The sequence below is a fragment of the Penicillium verhagenii genome, assembly GCF_028828195.1.
Source record: "Penicillium verhagenii strain IBT 33310 chromosome Unknown utg000012l_segment0_segment0, whole genome shotgun sequence".
Taxonomy (NCBI): domain Eukaryota; kingdom Fungi; phylum Ascomycota; class Eurotiomycetes; order Eurotiales; family Aspergillaceae; genus Penicillium; species Penicillium verhagenii.
The window spans coordinates 924,806-942,951 of NW_026643176.1; the positions used below are offsets into that span (position 1 = coordinate 924,806).

The 18,146-nt window shown below is 50.8% G+C and overlaps 5 protein-coding genes across 5 annotated transcripts; 1 reads left to right on the forward strand and 4 right to left on the reverse strand.

Moving 5' to 3' along the window:
• Window positions 1-1,403: 1,403 nt before the first annotated feature.
• Window positions 1,404-5,933, reverse strand: N7466_011011 (putative TMEM1 family protein; the record flags this gene model as incomplete). The annotated part of the gene is made up of 4 exons (XM_057170400.1): window positions 1,404-2,051; window positions 2,127-3,221; window positions 3,292-5,828; window positions 5,882-5,933. The coding sequence occupies 4 exons, from the start codon at window positions 5,931-5,933 to the stop codon at window positions 1,404-1,406; spliced, it is 4,332 nt and encodes a 1,443-aa protein (XP_057016132.1).
• Window positions 5,934-6,501: 568 nt separating this feature from the next.
• N7466_011012 (putative membrane-tethered transcription factor (SPT23)) lies at window positions 6,502-10,826 on the reverse strand (the record flags this gene model as incomplete). The annotated part of the gene is made up of 3 exons (XM_057170401.1): window positions 6,502-6,633; window positions 6,692-10,129; window positions 10,188-10,826. 3 exons carry the CDS (start codon window positions 10,824-10,826, stop codon window positions 6,502-6,504), a joined length of 4,209 nt encoding a protein of 1,402 aa, XP_057016133.1.
• Window positions 10,827-12,708: 1,882 nt separating this feature from the next.
• Window positions 12,709-13,191, reverse strand: N7466_011013 (uncharacterized protein; the record flags this gene model as incomplete). The annotated part of the gene is made up of 2 exons (XM_057170402.1): window positions 12,709-12,861; window positions 12,898-13,191. The coding sequence occupies 2 exons, from the start codon at window positions 13,189-13,191 to the stop codon at window positions 12,709-12,711; spliced, it is 447 nt and encodes a 148-aa protein (XP_057016134.1).
• Window positions 13,192-13,720: 529 nt separating this feature from the next.
• On the forward strand, window positions 13,721-15,250 carry N7466_011014 (AA9 family lytic polysaccharide monooxygenase; the record flags this gene model as incomplete). Its single annotated transcript, XM_057170403.1, has 1 exon — window positions 13,721-15,250. One exon carries the CDS (start codon window positions 13,721-13,723, stop codon window positions 15,248-15,250), a length of 1,530 nt encoding a protein of 509 aa, XP_057016135.1.
• Window positions 15,251-15,896: 646 nt separating this feature from the next.
• Window positions 15,897-17,962, reverse strand: N7466_011015 (putative RNA binding protein Ligatin/Tma64; the record flags this gene model as incomplete). Its single annotated transcript, XM_057170404.1, has 3 exons — window positions 15,897-16,972; window positions 17,034-17,850; window positions 17,942-17,962. The coding sequence occupies 3 exons, from the start codon at window positions 17,960-17,962 to the stop codon at window positions 15,897-15,899; spliced, it is 1,914 nt and encodes a 637-aa protein (XP_057016136.1).
• Window positions 17,963-18,146: the final 184 nt, after the last annotated feature.

The window sequence follows — 18,146 nt, forward strand, 5'->3', positions numbered from 1 at the left end:
ACATTGATTTCATGAGTGACAATCTCAGACAAAAATCTCTGATTCCAAGGTTTCCTCCTTCCTGCATGAACTCCTCAGCCGATCTCGTAACATTGCATCCACCCCCTTAGGTGAGCTGTCATTGGATTATGTTGAGCAGATCGGGGGCGCCACCAGCTGGGAATTAAACATGAAAAAATACACGGCCCCACCACAAGTGGTTCTTCAGGCCTGGGGGAACTAAGAAACTAGTAATTAGTGTACATTAGTACGGAGTATAGATACGGGAAAAGTGGAAAAAATTGTCTACATGTATCGTGGCGACAACCGGGATCGGTCCTAAACCTAATTAGGATCTCAACATTTACCCGGAAATTTACTCATTGTATAGACGATGGCAAAGAGAGAGAAAAATGGAAATCCACGAATAATGGGCAGCAGACAAGATGGCTGTTCGCGGATTCTGGTCCGAGTGGTTCCTATAGACTTGATTCCTATTGAAACATTGAAATGATAAGAGACACATGGACTGATCTAGGCATTTCATATCTGATAAAGAAAAACTCAAATGTGATACATACAACCTTAGTACCTTGCAATTTTACCAAAAGCCTCAAACCTTCAACTTCCTGATATTCACATGCGGGGCCTACGATCGACTTTGCCTCGGCGGGTCATTTTCGTGCTGGTATGCTTGTCACGTAGATTGGTCCACGGTGGCAATTTTGAATTGGCGGCATGTGAGATTTCTATTTTTCTTTCGTTTGGAGTATTTGGTACGGAAAGGGTAATTTCCATGAAAATTTTACCTACAAGGGCGAAGCATAGTACTACTAGTATAGGTGTAGATGTATTCGATATATGAATGGTAAAACCTTGAAATAAGTAAATATGGATTGGTAGAAATGAACTATACTACTATACTCTCTTAACTCTTCCTCTTAAATAAACCAGCCAATTCTAGACCTTTGAAATAGTATGATTTAGATCAGCTATATAGACGGTGTAGGATTGGGGAGAGTATAACATTTGCACTCGGCCGGTGAAGGTGGGCTTGTTGGGCCGTGGCCGGACCCGCTATTTGTTTTGTTGAGAACACCCCACCAATCAGCGGGCCCCCACTCCGGTAATTTTGCAAAACACGAAACAGGGGCGGGCTTGGTCTGTTGCCCAGTTGAATGGACATAATGCAATTTTTATATGGAAAGTATCCTAAAGTACCCACGGACCACCACACATACAATGTACTTATATGAAATTGGGAGTTGATGACAGCTCCGTGGAACACAGCCTCCCTAATCTATGCCCTATAGTGGTACAATTTCAAATATTCATGTCTCGTAGATTCTATATACACGTCCGTCTCAAGTGCTGCCAATACGCGCAAGACCCAGGAGTTAAAAAAGCAAGAAAATGAAAAATAATCAGTGCACCTCAGCTCGTCGCTCTGAATCCACCAGCCACGAAGCCCCACCGGGACTGCCCGAAGCGCTGAGGCTGACCGTGGTCTTGCGCAGATCTGGCAGCACCAGAACCGTCTCCCCGTGGTTGCGATAATCCACTTCACAGGGAATCGGCTGTCGCTGGTTTGGCCCCGCGGGGGCTCCCGTGGTGGAATCTGGTTTGACTACGGGGGGTTGCGAATTCGCTGGGGCAAATGTCCGGATCTCCAGGCCGGGCAGAAGGAGATGACCGGGCTTCTGGGGGAGGAGAAGAATGGTGAAGGTGGTGGTTTCTCCATCACGTGCGAGGAAGTTACCCCGTCGACGACCACCCAGGAGCCACAGCTCAGGGTTGGCATGTACCTCGTAGGAACATTCGAGGGGCTGCCCCGCATACTCCTGGGTGGTTGGGGAGCACCAACGGCGGGTGTGGCGAAGGGTGAGCTCAGCTGGAATCATTTGGCCAACGGCCGCATGGAAGGAGCCAGCAGAGGACCCATCAAGCCCTGGCGAAAGTTGTAGCTGCAGCTCGGCCGTATGAACCACTTGAATCTCGGGGATTTCAACCGGGATGATGATACAGCGGGTGGGGATAGTGGGTTGGGTTGGCAATCGAATGATAGAGTTACTCTGTGGGGAAGGGGGGTTAATACCAAGAAAAGCCCAGGAAATGAATTAGTGGGGATGCATAACGAATCAACTTACCTCGTGCCACGCCATAAGCCACTGGCGCACTTCCTCGGTGCGCTCCTTGAGCCCGTCCAACAATTCATCCCACCGCACAGTCCGGTACGAGAGCATCTCCAATTCTCTCACAAGGCCAATCACTTCCATGTCCGAGGTGGAAAGTCGGGCCCGGAAACTACCGACGAGATGTGACGCAAGTAGAGATGCATATTGACTGTACGGGCTGGACTCAATTGCGGCCACAAACAACTTCTCAATCGCATCAAAACATTCGTCATCCACGCAGGTGAAGTCAACCCGTAGACGAAGACTGCGCTTCCCCGGAGCAGGAACATCAGTCGATGTAGCCGCCGCGTTTTCCAACGAACGAATCTTGTAAAGGAGGGACGCAGGCTGCTTTGGGAAAACGTCAAGCGCGACGGGGCCCGTGATACTAGATTGCACGTCATAGGCCTCGGAGCTGGGCAGGCTGCAATTGGTGATTCGGAGAGGGATCAGCATAGCGGGGCTGACTGTGAAACGTGAGAAGAGGATTTCATCTTTGAATATGTCCTGCACGTTGACTGATATGGGGAGCGTGGCAACAATGTTATGCACCGTTGAAGAAGCGAATAGGCCCTTTTCGGTCTCATATGTGACCTCTGCTCGTGCGGAAAGCGTTGTGAATGCTTCTTCCACAGTGTAGGGGATTCGTAGTCGCACAAATGATTGAGCCGGTAGGTGCGTAAACTCAATAAGTCCGGGATCACTATTTGTCACAAGTTCTAGCGCACCCTCCACGACTTCTGCCTCTGCAATTCGAAGGCGGAGTCCTGCTGTCGCCGGCCGCACACGAACGGTGCCACTTTTGATTTCATTTCGCCCACTGGAGAGTTCCAGCTCCAGAGTACGCATAGCCTCTAAATTGATCAAGTGCGGCGACACTATCTTGGCCTGCAGTCCATCTGGTGGAGGGTAACAATATACGTATGGACGGTGATCCGCGCCCTCTGCATCATCTGTCTCCCGGAAACCAACCGGCAAGTATGAATGTTGGTTGCTGTTGAATGCAAACACAAGGTTTCCAGATTTCATCTCAACCCGGTCCACGAGATATTTGCCTTGAAGAGTAGTCTAAATTAAAATTAGCCACACAAATTCACGATCGCATGCTGTCATGTTAGCAAAAGCAATGTCGACTTACCGGAGAATCAATGAGAATCTTCGTCTTCGTAGATTTAATCACAAAGTTTGTGGATCCTTCAATCCAGTGCTCTGCATTTTGGGAGGAGCCAGCACTGATCAGCCTAACCTTGATTGAATCAATCTCAATTCGTGGTCCGAGTAAAAAGCGCAATCCCATCTGGATCTGAAATCCGTCCTTGTCCTCATAGAGTCGGATTGCAGGGTCAACTTCAAGGTCCGCAAAGAAATCAACCAAAGATGTCGTGACGTCCTTCTGTAGACATCCCAGACCCTGGAAAAGATCAGAAACATACTCAGAAAGCTGTTCCTGTTCTAACATTGAAGCCGGCGTAGAAAGGGCTCTCTGTTTTTCGGAGAGCCGCGACTGCGAATATGAAGCGAACTTGGAGAGCAACTTCAATACCATGCGGACATAGTCCTCATGGCGTTTGAGTTCTTTCAGACACCGCGCATAGAGCTCGAGCATGCTACCTTCTAGGACCGTCCAAAATTTACTGCCGTAAAATGGAGCCATTTGATGGAAATATGAAGCAGCTGTCTCATAATCACCTTGGCGGAACCGGAGGATGGCGATATCGGCGAGTGCGAGTTCAGCAGAGTTAGCACGACTTGCTGCCATATTATGACAAATAATGCGGTCGGTGAGATTCTCATAAGAAGACAAGTATGTATCTTTGGATTTCAATGCGCCCTTTAAGGCTGGCAATTCGACGCCAACCAGAGAAGACTGCTTTGTTTTTATGTTCTCCTCTGGCTTCGATTCGCCATCATCATCCAAGGAGACGTTTGACAGACCACTTGCCCCAGAACGATGACTATCATCAAAGAGAAGGCCAAGGTCTGTCCATTTCTCCGACCAGCCGCGTCGGCGTGCGATTTCCTCGAGGGATCTCCTGGCAAATAGGAACAGTGCACCTCTTCCAGATGCTAGCTGCTCTGAGCCCGTCTTTTGAGTGATAACAGGAGCTGACTTCGGATGCTCCAAAGTCATTCTGCGCTGGAGTGAACTAACATCAGACATATCCTGCGTCATCGGGCGACCAGGGCGAGAGGGACCTGTAGTCCGACGAGGCACCTCGGCGCGGCTTTCTGTCGTCAGCGCACCGGAGCTCGAGGCACCGGCAACCTGCGCCACTGCATGGAGAGAGGATTCTGGAATTGTAAGGCTGGTAGTGAATGTTTGATCAAGGATCTGCAGGGCCGCCGAGTACGCCCAAGAAGAAACAGTATTGTCGATAAAGTTTGACTTGGCATCGTTTTCCACGTCTTCCAACCCAGCCTCGAGATCATAACGGAGGGTTCGCGCGGCGAGACTAATGAACTCCGTGGACCTCTCACAAATCTCAGAAAGCAGCATGAGGTTTTCTGGTTTCTTATCCCGGGTTGGCGTCTCATTTCCAAGGAGAGACGGAGCTCTTGCAGCCCGTAAAAGTAAAGCGAGTTGTCGAGAAAAGAGATAGGTGCGAAAGTTGAAGATAGAGATATTGCTTCCCAGAATCATTTCACGATACGGCAGTTTGGTGGAAATGAGTGGGTAATCTTCTGGTCTTATTTGCAGCTCGGGAAGCTCAGTATCCTGACCGTCGACAGCGGGGCCAGCCTCCAGTGTCTTTTTGGCTTCTTGGATCAGAATACTGGTGGAAGTGAGAAGTTCACCACCATGTTGTCCACCATTTCCATCGACTTGATCTCGAATGGCCGCATCCAAGCCGACAGATAGCTCATCATACCCTACCAAGGCATCATCGAAAAGACCAACATTCTCGAATCCACGTGCGAGACCCTCTTTGAGTATAAAAAAGGTACAGAAGTTCCACCCGGGAAGACTGCGTTGGGAATCCTTCTCCTTGATGTCTTCCTCATATTGGGCCACACGAAGATCAAAAGACGCTAGAATTCCATTCTTCATCTTGTCAATCAAGTCTTCCAGCTGCTCAGCCAATTCAGGGGATTTGGTCGTTCCGGCCTTGGGCAACCGCAGCTGTGCCACACGATCCACAGCAGTCTTAGACGACCCATTGAAGTCGGCCTTGACCTTCTCTAAGATGGTAGTTGTACCCCGGCCCCATTTCGAGGTGGTTGTTGGTGTCTTGTCCGCGCCTTCTCCGTCCTGAACCACATGTAGAATGAGCCACTCGAAGGCATCGTGTTTTTCTTGACTACTTCCTGCGGTTCCAGTCCCGGTGGACTGCGAAGTGCTCGATGCTCCCTGAGCCTTGATCCAATCGCGTAATGTTTTGCGCGCCGTAGCTTTGTAGGTGTCGTTATCGTCACAGCGCAGGAGGAAGACCTTCAGGTATGGAGTTTGTCGCAAGCCAGGGATCTGGTGTCGCCTGTGTGTCACTGTACCGGCGCCATCACTAGACTGTTTAGGTTCAATACTCTCAGTCTGCGCGGAGACGAAGCCGATGCGGAGCGATTCGATTGACCGAACGGGGCGGGTTGGTGATTTCCAGTGGAGGTTCTTCAGGGGGAGCTTTGATTCAATAATGGATTGGATTTGAGGAAATAGACCCGATGGATCCGTGTATTCAACTATTCCGTATAGCTACTAGTCAGCATCGTTCAAAATCCCAGAGTGCTCATACTCGGGGGGTCGTTACCGGTCACATTGCTCGAGGCCGCTTGCGAGGGGTCCATGATTCCCGGGCGCAATTCGGGAGAAAGCCAATGGCACTCAAAGCATTCCGATCTTAGTACTAAAAATTGGCATTCACCTCGGTATGCCTCGAGAAAATATCGGTCGTGAAGTCGCGGGGTTGTTGAGGTTGCAAACTCCCCGAGGACAGCTCTCTATGGGACGCACAGGCCCACCACATCTTGGCATTGTCTATACTAACTTGAACTTACCACGGGTGGAGGCACGGCGCCTCACCAGTGCTTAAATCAAACATTGAATGATCCCACGCCCAATCATGGCTATTGGTTCACCAAAAGCCTACTTTGAAGCTCGAATTTGGAAAATTTACATAAATATTGATTGGTCTATGCTCACATGCAATACAAAAGGCCAGCAAGGGCCGTGCTTCTGCAAGCTTGAATGTATATGTAGTCGTACCCTGTCATTATACGCAAAATGTAACAAAACAATAGAAAGAGTGCCAGTAGGGGGGTAGATGGGGGTGTTAAACTCGCTCAGATAGAAACACCGAATTCGCAAAAAATGAAATAAAAGGGGGAAAACAGGGAAAAAAAGACAAAGGAAATCCTAAATACCTATTTCCACAGCCTGCTGTGCGTAGCGAGTCTTCACAAAATCAAAGCTGTCCATGACGCCTTGCCAAATTCCAGGCACATAATTCCGTACCCACGCACAAATAACAAGGAGAAGAAGGGGAATCTGAAGAGAGTTAGTTCAACGTTCTTTGTGGTCAAGTACAGATGCTGAAGGAACTTACCCAAATGAAATAGAGGTTTCGGTCGCTACCCAGACCCTTCATGCGACGGGCTTGGTGCTCCCGAAGGTGCTTCTGCTGCTCCCGCGAGATGAGATTCTTCCCAATGGTGATATCCTTGAGTTCATCCTTCGCTGATCTTGGGCGCTCTTGGATAGCAGCAGCAGCGGCAGCGGCTGCAGCCGCAGCTGCAGAACTTGAGGCAGCAGCAGCAGTGTTCTGAGCTTCGAAATGTTGATCTAATGCAGCTTCTGTCGCCGCATGTAAAAGAGATGACTTCTTAATATCGGCATCATCCTCACGAGCCTGTTGGTGCGGGTACAGCTCATCGTACGAGGGTGGCTGTGTATGGGTTGGGGCGGTGTTGCCCTTCAGGTAATCCCACCACCCGTCGGCCACTGGACGATGGGGCACAAGATTGGTGATGCGACGCATCATCTGATTGGTCTGATAGTCTGGTAAAGCGGGCATTGGAGGTAAAGCAGGCATTGGAGGCAGAGCAGGAATATTGGGGAAAGCGTTAGCCATACTCTGTTGGAAGTGATTGATCTGGGCAGCCAGCTGATTACGCCAAGCGACGACTGCTGCAGGCGGAGTAAAGCCTGGGGCATCTGTGTGAGCCACAGCTTGCTCACCGACATCAGCAACTGGAGGTATGATGTCTTGGTGCATGCTCGATCGTCGAGAGGAGCTGAATTGCAGAGGCATGTCGTCGGAGTCGTCGCTATCATAGTATTCACTGTCGTCCAGCTCTTCCGAATCATCAACTGCATGGCCAAGGGACTCAGAGGCAGACGATGCCTCCCAGAGGGAGCTGAGCGAAGCAGAGCTGCTATGCCTGCGGCGCGAAGTGAGAGATCCGACGCTGCGAGAGCGGTAATTACGAGAAGGCAGCAAAGCGGCCTGGTGCGTGGGTAGGGACGTAGCCAGGTCGGCAGGAGTGAAACCACGCACACTCCGGGCATTGGCGTTGGCACCAGCCAGACGGAGTCGATGAACAATGTGGGCATGACTGTGAAGAGCGGCCAGATGCATTGGCGTATTGCCAGTGTTGTCTTGTACATCGGGGTTCGCGCCACGAGCCAACAGCCCCGCAACAAACCTAGTCAGGCCCAACGAGGCGGCAAAATGCAGGAGAGACTGCCCAGTTGTGCTGCGAGAGTTAAAGCGAGGTGGCCTCGGGCTGTCGTCAAGATCGATGAACTCAAGGTATGTCAGCATCTTAGAATCAAGATCGCTGAGTTTACCCTGGGCCTCCATTCCTGGTACTTGGCGCTGATGACCTCCAGAGGAACCACCCTGCATGTCTTTCTGCATATTCAAGAAGGCGTTCGGATCGCTCCCCATGATTTGCTGGGCCGTTTGGAATGCGTCTGCCTGGCTGCCCAATTTCTGACCAAGAATGTTGAGAGCCAGACGATACATCTGAAGTTCACGATCATCCACGTATCGGAAGAAGAGTTGTTGCTTGGGCATGAGAGGCTGAGATTGCTGCACTTGACCAAAAGTCGGGTGTTCGTGTTTGAACATAACCGACACCAGGCCTGGCTGGAGTGCGGGCGGGGTCAAACAGTTTAGACATTTGTCTCCCCAGAATGTTGTGGTAGTGGCAAGGGTATCACCAAAGACAACCTCCATACCAGGGTAGAAACCGCTACCCAACAATGTGACTTCCGTGCCTCCAATAATTGACCCTTCTGCTGGTACCAGCTTATGGATTACGGAGGGCAAACGACTGGGTGTCGCGGCAAGGGGAGGCCATATTTGGCTCGCGGGATTGGCACCAAGTGCAAGCGCAAGGTTTGAATCCTGGAAGCCGTTGCGCCCAGAGCCACCAGGTGTCCCTGGACGACTAGGCTGAGCAGAGTTGGGTGCTGATCCTAGAGGCTGGTGAGCCAAGCTATCTAGGCTTTGGCGCTGAGCAGGTGTGGGATTAAAGAAGGGGTTATTGTCATTGCTTTGATTGGGGGTCGGTGGTCCGTTTCCGTATGGTCCGTTCATGGATGAAGGTGTCACAAACGGCCGTTCTGTCGGGGAAGCATATCCACGAGCCGCTGCAAGCTGTGCAGCACTCATTGCAGATGATGATGATTGCGGTGTTTCCATCCTCGTCATAGTCAACTCCGACGGCAGTCTTCCAGAACTGCTGTGCTTCCGACGTTTGGTCTGTGGGCCAGGAAAATCGGTTGGCGATGCCTGCCGAGACAAGCTTCGGGAATTGTGTGAAGTGGCAGGAGCGCCATTTGAAGGGCCTTGAACAGCGGCAAACGAACTGGGTGTAAGCTGGTACTGCGAGTTGAACCGTTGTTGAAGACCCTGGAGATCGGTAGGCGACTGAGGCGAGGCAAACGCACCATTCGCACCTTTGACATTATCGGGGTTCGACCCTGACGAGAACACACCAACTCCAGGCAGCTGAGTTCCATCTGGCAATGACGGCGAGGGACCTGTTGGTACTGGAGCCGAAGGAGCCTGTGTCTTATGGTCGTCGGTGATCATGATTGAATTGGTGATTGCCTGAGCAATGACATTGTTCAAATGATCCTTAATAGTGAAAATAACCTGGAACCCAAGCTTCTCGTTTTGGTGTCGACAGTAACAAGCGATTCGCATCGGAAGCTCTACCTGCATCGATCCTTGAGGAGTCGGTTGCATGTCATAGCCAGTTGAGGTATTTTTGGTCGGTTCAGTCCATTCCTTAATCTCGCTTGTGTTGAAGACAATGACCCTCTTTTCCTCATCTTTTTGGAAAAGTTCATCCTCTTCCGGTTTCCGTTGCTTCTTCCGGGAGGCACGTTTTCGTTCTCGCTGTATACATCCTCCGCAAATTACCACATCTCCACCTTCCAATGGCTGGTCTTCTTTCGAGCCGTTCCCGCTTTGATATCTTTCACCCCTTGTGCGCGCAAAAGCTCGTTTTAATTTTTCATGATCCTGCATTGCACTGGTACAGACCAGACTGGTATATAGTTGCAAAGTATCGGGGGAAGGTTCGGTAGCAGCAGAAGCGAGAAATTTGAGTTTAGAGATGGTGTGAGACGGAAGGCGCAGTTTCTTCACGCTGGCCGGCAGCGGGGAGAGCGTTAATCGGATCGGAATCTGGGTTTCAACGCGAGATTTGAGGGACGTTGGATGCACCGTGAGAATGGGTTGTACCGAGTTAGTGTTATCCACCGGGAGAGCCGGCGATGAGCCAAAGTTTACCGGGAATGGGTATGAAGCGGGCGAGCCAAAGTTCATACTGGGCGACATTGCCTGGTTGAGTGGAGAGTGCCCATTCATGTTAATACCACCAAAGCTTTCTTCCAGTAGTGAGGATGGGGATTGGTTGCCCCATTGCGGAGCAGCCAGCCTCTCCGAATCATTGCGGAATGTGCCTGAAAATGGGGACTGCTCTTTAAGCCCAAAGGAGTAGTACGGCGATCCCGGAGCCGGGGCCTGCTGCAGCGGGTTAGAATCAATTCCTGCCTGAAACTTCCAATATTGTAACATGACTCACCGAAGACCTAGCGGCTGGGGCCTCGTTTGATGGGGGTAGGGCGGGGGCTGTGGAAGGACTCCAGAACTGTGACTTAGATCCGCTCGGGGGGTTGGCTTGTGGCGGGTTCTCAATCTTCAGCGGGCTTGGACTGCTGGCAGCGCTCTCGAAATCAAAGGCCGCATCCATAGCCTTGTTGCTTGACTCCAAATCGGGGTCCATAGAGAAGCCGTCCATGGGGTAAGACGGTTCAATGTTGAACGGCGACTCTTCCTTCACAGACGACAGTTCAGGACGCATCCAGTCCTCTGTTGGGAAACCGGCGGAGGTCAACGGATTTTCGCTATGAGCGGCGGAGTTTGTTGAGGCGATTGAGGCATGGCGGATATGGGTTCGTGGGGACTCGGATGAAGAGCTACGGCTCGAATTGTCTGGCGACTCTGCTGGCGACTCTGCTGCCATCACTGGTGGTTGTCTCAGGGGGTGTTGGTCTTGATAAGCCTTTGACGACTCCGGTGCGGCATTTGAACGGCTGTGGGTGACATGGGCGAAGAGATCATCAAAATCACCTCCAGCAGACCCTGAGGGCATCTCGAGGTTTGTCGGGTCGAGAAAATCCATATTGGCGTTGCGGAAGGTAGACTCCATCTCGTCGTCCATTATGATGGGGTCCAGGGCAGGGAATGTCGGCGAGGAAGGTACGTCTGATGGTCCCATAATTCGTTTGCCCTTCTCTTGTATCTGAATCGACAGGTGTTTAAAGCGACCAACCACCCTCCAGTCCTCTTCACTTTGGATGTTGCGATTGTCGCGTGGGTGGTGGGATAGCGATCGGGGAAAGACGGGGTTCACGGAGGAAATAAGATCTGGGACCAAATGATAGGGGGCTTTTCCTTTTTCACGCAGTGTACCAGGACCGGTCGTCTATGACCATGGCTCCTGGAACAAGATGTGAGGCTAGAAAGGCGGGAAACGGTTGGGATATGTAAAGTTGCTGGGGTAAAGAAAGCGACTGCCTGTGTGGAGTCGAGAAAGGAGAGCGGGAAAAGTGTGAGCGCGGATCCAGGCCGGCAGAAACGGGAACGTGCGAGGGGGGCGAATTATAACAATTACTTTGTTAATTATTGTGGGATTAAGAAATTCAATGAAATAAGATAAGGGTGAGATGTAAAGATTTCCGAGGTCGATCATATATACACCTCAGCTTACAGAGATCAAAATCTTGCCAATGGTTAATGCAATAGTCAAGTACTAGTACAATAGAACAATACGGTGTGGATGTTGATACCTGAGGCAGTGATTGGCGGTGACCAATACAGGTGACAGGTTCAGTAATAAGTGAATAACTGTACTGCAATCTGCAATGCATGCTTCGTTCCTCTTCCCTTCTATTCTACTCGGATTCCTCGGACGCGTTCGTCATTTTGGATCTACAGGAGATCATCGCAACCCGTGTGACTCCCGATATGACTTCGTGTGTCGGCTTGGGAGAAATGCGCGCCGACTGTACTGGGAATGATCCTAACCCCCTAGCGGCACCGAGTACAGATAGACCGGGGAGTGATTGGATGCAGGCTTGCGTTACTGAATTTTAATCATTATCGTGCTTCTTTTGTGTCACATCAAGTGCACATGTGTGCCACTATCTTGTCATGCAGGCCTCTCTGAGCAATATTGATTATAAGACATCATCATTAATGCATATCGCCTGCTCTCTTGGGCATGATCGGCTCTTTGCTATCAACCCCATTCGTTGCCGCAGATATCCAATTCATACTGAGTACCAATTGTAACGTGGGAATTCACGTACTTAGACATGTTCTCCCTTCCCCCGCCTCCCCCCCCCCCCCCGCCTCCCCAAACATTGAATAGCAAACACAATAATAAACGTGGGGTTGATTCAATCCAGAGAACAAATAACGATTGCATATTTTGCGACGTGCAGGCTTATCGGCTCAAAAGCCACTATTGACTTTTCATACGCGGCCAGATCCCAAGGTTCACGGATCCTCGAGGTCAAGGCGTCTTGACAGCTCGCCTTGGCTGCATGAGGGGGGCTTCCTAATGTACGCATTGCACTTTCCCTAGGAACAAAACCTTCGGAGGGCCTAGTTCTCTTATGTACAAAGGTGAACAACGCTTTATGGATGACGCCCTATCTGATAGCGCCAGTCATCTTTATCGAAACGCCTACCTAGATAGTCACCAATGACCATTGAAAGTGACGAAATTACTAAGGGGGCCAGCAGGTCAGACATTGTCATAGGCCCCACGCCACAGGCCTCTCTCTTCTTGACCAGGCCAGAGACTCACTTTAACAATGGCTCCATACCGATAGTACTTCTAGAGCCTCGAATTAATGGAGCGCTCTCGGACTTCTCCATACGCTGCGTGCCGAGCCCACCGGCGGTTTCAGACTAATTCTCCGCTGCAGTTGCCCCTTGATTCCGGCCGGTCAAGACCAGAAACCCCCACCCCCCAAAAAAACCGTCAAATCGGACATGCTGGCCTGGTTCATCATTTTTATGAGCAATGCTCAATTTCAAAAGTCCTGAATTATGACCATCATACCAGCAGTTAAAGGCTCAACCACCAGTTTTCGTGACTGACGCGTGGTGACTTTCAAAAGCTTAACAATAGACACTGCAATGCTGACCATGACTCTGTCTAAATTAGTTTGACGTTTGACAGCCCACTAGTGTCAATTGATTTTGTTTCCAAGCATACATACTACGGAGTAATTGATTGAAAGTTCCATAGTTGACATCTGGTTGAGACCATCCCAAGCCTCCATAACCTTCCATGTGGCTATACCCCTGACAAGGACCAAGCTTTGTGATCCTAGCACGAAATTGCTCTTACCGAAAGCTTTGATATCAGCTTGGCAGGGCAGAGAGTGCAGGTGTCGATATCTCAGGTACCCTGCAGGGACCAGCCAATTGACAGGGTTGGGCGAAAGGGTGAAACCCATAACGTCGCAGAGAGCCGCCGAAGATCGACCGCCACTGATTAGTGGTTTGAGCATGCCCTAAACGTCTCCAGAGCAATTTAAAGGTTATACACCTTAATTAATGTGGCTTTTTAACAAGACCCTCGGCGCTTTGAAGACATTGCTGTTCATCTATCTCACACCTCGGCGAACTACCTGTTTGGTCGATGGAGATTCTCCACCTATGGCCAAACATCAAGCCTGTGGATACGCCTGAAAACCATGAAAATGGAGAATCAATTGAATTAAGGACGTTCAAACATGTCATATCTGCCATCGAAGTGGACTCATTGGTTCGGGTATCATGACCCGAAAGCAGCCATGCCCGGCCTAGCGAGCGATGAAGCTGGATATAAAGGTGATCAACGGGCGGCCTTTACGAACTGATTTTTCTTCGATCACCAGTCTTTTCTGTTCCATTCTTTCTTTTCTTCAGGTCTAGTACCTTTCGTTCTCTTCATCGGGTTGACTTGACGTCCCCATTTTTGTCATTCTTTTTTCCCTCCGACTACGTTCTTTCGTGGATCCAAACGCTGTGCGTTCATTTTCAAAAATCAACTGAAACATGTCTTTGTCTAAGATTACTGGATTGATCCTCGGATCTGCTGCCTTGGTGGCCGGCCACGGCTACGTGAGTGGAGTCGTGGTTGATGATGTCTACTACGGTGGCTACATCGTCACCGAGTACCCCTACGAGAGTGATCCCCCTGAGATCATTGCCTGGTCGGAGCAGGAGACTGATTTGGGTTACATCGATGGCTCTGAATACGCCAACTCCAACATCATCTGTCACAAGGACGCCCAGCCGGGTGCTTTGGAAGCCCCTGTTACAGCCGGTGGCTCCGTCGAACTTCAATGGACCACCTGGCCCACAAGCCATCACGGCCCTGTGATTACCTATATGGCCAACTGCAACGGTGACTGTGCCGACGTGGACAAGACTACTTTGGAGTTCTTCAAGATCGACCAGGGTGGTCTTGTCAGCGACACCACCGAGCCGGGCACCTGGGCGACTGACAACCTCATCGCCAACAACAACAGCCGCACTGTCACTGTCCCCAGCGACATCGCTGACGGAAACTACGTTCTCCGCCACGAGATTATCGCCCTGCACTCAGCCGAGGAGACCGATGGTGCTCAGAACTACCCTCAATGTATCAACCTGAAGGTCACCGGCGGTGGTAGTGCCACTCCTTCCGGTGTCCTGGGTACGGCGCTGTACAAGAACACCGACCCCGGTATTCTGATCAACATTTACACCTCCCTAAGCACCTACGATATCCCCGGCCCAACCCTGTACACTGCCGGTGCCGCCGCAGCTACTACATCAGCTACCACCACCGCTGCCGCCGCCGCCACTACCTCCTCTGCTGCCGCAGTCACCACCACTGCTGCCGCAGCCACCACCGCAAGCGCCGAGACCACCACCAGCTCTGCATCATCCGTGGACTCAGTTGTGCACACAACTACCCCTAGCGCATCCATCGTCAGTGCCTCCCCAACCTGGAGCCCCTCCTCCCTCCCACCCTTCTCCAACTCCACCCGCGCATGGCGTCCCTCTTTCACCCGCCAGCCCGGTTCCCGCGTGACCTCTGCTCCCACTCAGGTCGCCGCCTCCACTGGCGCTCAGCTGCCATCTACCACTGCCATTACCACTGCCACCCCCGTCGTGATCACCCTCACCGAGACCAGCACCTCCTGGGTCACCGAACTGGTTACTCATACTGACTCGTCTGTTGTACAGACCACCAGCGCTGTCCCAGTCGTTGTCGCCGTCACTACTACCATCACCGATGGAAGCGCGCCGACCGAGACCTCCTCTCCCAGCACAGCCTCTGGCTCTAGCTCTAGCTCTTCTGGCTCTTCCAGCTCTGGATCTGGCTCTGAGTCCTCCGGTTCCGGCTCCGGCTCCGTCACCACCACGAGCGTGGCCTCCACAACCAGCTCGGCTGAATCATCAGACTATGACTCCAGCGACTGGACCACCTACCTCAGCTCCTTGACTGCTGCTGAGGTCCTCCAGCTCCTGCGCCAGACCTTCAAGTGGCTCGTCAGCAACGACAAGGTGCACGCTCGTGACATTACTATGTCCTAGACTGGTGTTTGACAATGATTGGGGTTTTTGGAAATGAGCAGAAAGCGATCTGTTTATGGATTTGATTCTTCTGGGCTTGGATCGGGTATCCAGTCATAAGGTTTTACTCTTTGGAGTGCCCTTCATGCAACGACAATACTTTGTATAGAGGTATATATTGTTGCTTTTTGTTTATTCTTCTTCCTCCTCTTTTATGGGAGATGAGATGGTTGTGTCCTAGCCATCTTTTTATACTTTTTCTACGAATGGAACTACTAGACTGCTCAATATTGTTTTTTGGCATATCTAAGGCTTAAAGACATTTGCATTACCGGTAACCTTGGAAGGTTATACAAGAAATCTAGTTAACTACTAATTTCTTGCGTGCACAGACATCTCCAGGGGCTGAAAGTGGCCGGCCTTCTGTAGACCCAATTCGGGACCCACTTGCCACGCTACATACTAGTATGATCTCCATGTTTGGTCTGTTTGCATGACTATGGGCCTGGGCTTCGCCGCCTTTCTTATCCCTACTACGCGTTATTGATAGGATTCATGGTCTCGCTATTGGGAATAATTCATTGAATCTCATGCTGGTATTCATCATCATAGAACAAGGTTCATATGATGCTGATATGCATTTTTGAGATTATCTGGTTTCAAAGATCTATTTCTTTTTCTTAGTCTTGTCCACCACATCAATCCATTGACTCTTGAGCCCACGACGCGTGAGAGCTGTATCGAGAACCTTGCGCTGATCACCCTGCACTAGGACCTCCATGACTCCCTTGGGATAACCGACAGCTTGTGTCACGCTAGTGCTACTGGCACATTTCTTTTGAAGCTCCTCTGCCAAAAGGGCGGGGATAATTCCGAAGACTTCTAGGTTGGAAACTCTCGTGATGGTCTTCGAACCAGTCCTCTTCTCCAGAGTGACCACTGCCTTCGGTGTGGCACCTGCCTTGGGCTTCACGTCGGCAAGAGTTTGTCCAGGCTTGAGGATCGCATAGTAAGGCTGTAAGAATGTGTGATCTTCAATCACACGCTTGAGTAGCCCGTCGCGGGTGACCATTTTTCGCTTAAGAGTTGACAGGTCCTCAGAGGAAGAAGATGAATAGATGGTGTTGGCAAGGTAGGGGTTGAGGTTAATGATGCGTCGGTTGTCGATAGAGACCAGAGGAGGGTTTTGTGACTGGACGTATTGGTCTAAGTGGGTAGATACCTCGGAATATTTGTAGTAGTTCTTCGGGCTGGTGGTAGAAAGAGCGGGGAAAATGTCTGGCACCAATTTTTGGGTTGGCCGGTACAGAGTCTGAACATTCAGTGTCTGTCCCATCGAGGGATCTGCGCCCCCAGATATGACAGGCTTCCTGCCATCGGAAGGAGGCGAGTCTAGTGCGTCCTTTGACGGAAGCTTGTATGGGACGAATCTTTGAACACGCCAGTCATCAAAGTCAATATCCAAGATGAATGTCTCTGAGTTACCTCGATCTTTAGACTTGACCATCTTCAACTTATCGAGATGCTTGATGAACTTCTTAACACTCTTCCAGCTTGTCTTTTTGATGTTGTAGAAAGAGGCTTGTTGTGCGGAGTAGATTGGAAGGTAGGGTGTGATCAGGTTCTCGATCAGTAGGGAGGGTGACACGGGAAAAGTAAGCCCGTGGTTAGTGGCCATAGGGTTATCTAGTTTGAGCTTGTAGAGAGCGAAAACGAAGGCCTTGATGAAAGCATTGTCGATGTCTGTATAAAGGTCAGCACACCACGATGATAAAAAAGGATTGCGTTGTTAACGAATACATACCACTTGTTGTAGGCTCCTCCATAGCCGGTTCTTCAACTTCAGGCGCATCCTCAACAACGTCACCGGTTGGAGCGTCCTCCAGGTTGAGATTACCGACGGCCTCCTCAACTCCGCCTTCAGCCTCCTCTGTCTCCTCCGCCTCCTCGTCCCAACCCTTCAGGTATTCAGGAGCTGGACGTCCCGGTAGAGATGATGAGCTCCAAGCCCAGAGTTCATCACCCTCCCAATGTAGACCTCGGACGGCAACTCCCTTTGTTCCTTGGACCTCTCCAAGCGTGGAGACATCAATCTCACACACGCCCACAAACAGCGGCACGCTGTGTCTATCCAGACCGGCAACAGCCACCACGGCTCCCTGAACAGCTCTCTCGGGGAAGGGCGGCTCATTAGCAAGCCCGGGAGTCATCAAATCTGCGCCGGCATGGAGCTTTTGCATCACCATCTCCGGTGTGTATAACAAGGCCACCAAGTCTGGGTTCGCCCATAATGAGTAAACGGTCGGGTAAAGGCGCTTATCAGAACCGGGTCCGTGTTCGATCTTGAACCAGAGCACACGCTCCTCCTCGTCTCCATGTGCACCGACGTACACAATGCCCTGCACCTCTCGGAGGTCTGGACCGGCGGTGGTTGTAAAGCGTGCAGTCAAGGCATTCTCTGGGAGGAGTGCATTGCGTACGGCACTAAGGCTCGGGGCTGTACTCGGCGCGGCGGTTGATGTCTCTGCGGATGTGGAAGGCACGGTAATTTGATAGTCTTTAATGATCTGATCGGCGATTTTTCTCCGGTCGGAAGATCGAAGGGGGGAAAGGTTTTTGATCTAATAGGCTGTCAGTATTCTGCCCTTCTGTTCTTCATAATGCTCTGTTGAGATAGCAAGGAGGGGTAGTGCGGGGAGGGCGACCACAGACGGTGGGCTTCTTCTTGAACATCTTGATGGACAAGGGCAGATAATTATGAAACAAGGATTTGAAACTTTGGGAATATGTGGGCAATACTCCCTCAAGCTATCCGAGGTGGAAGAAGAACAAAGAGAGGTGTGAAGAATGCAAAGTTGGGGAGATTTCTGAACGACCACAAAAAAAAACACGATATGTAACCGTCCAAGTTCCCCAC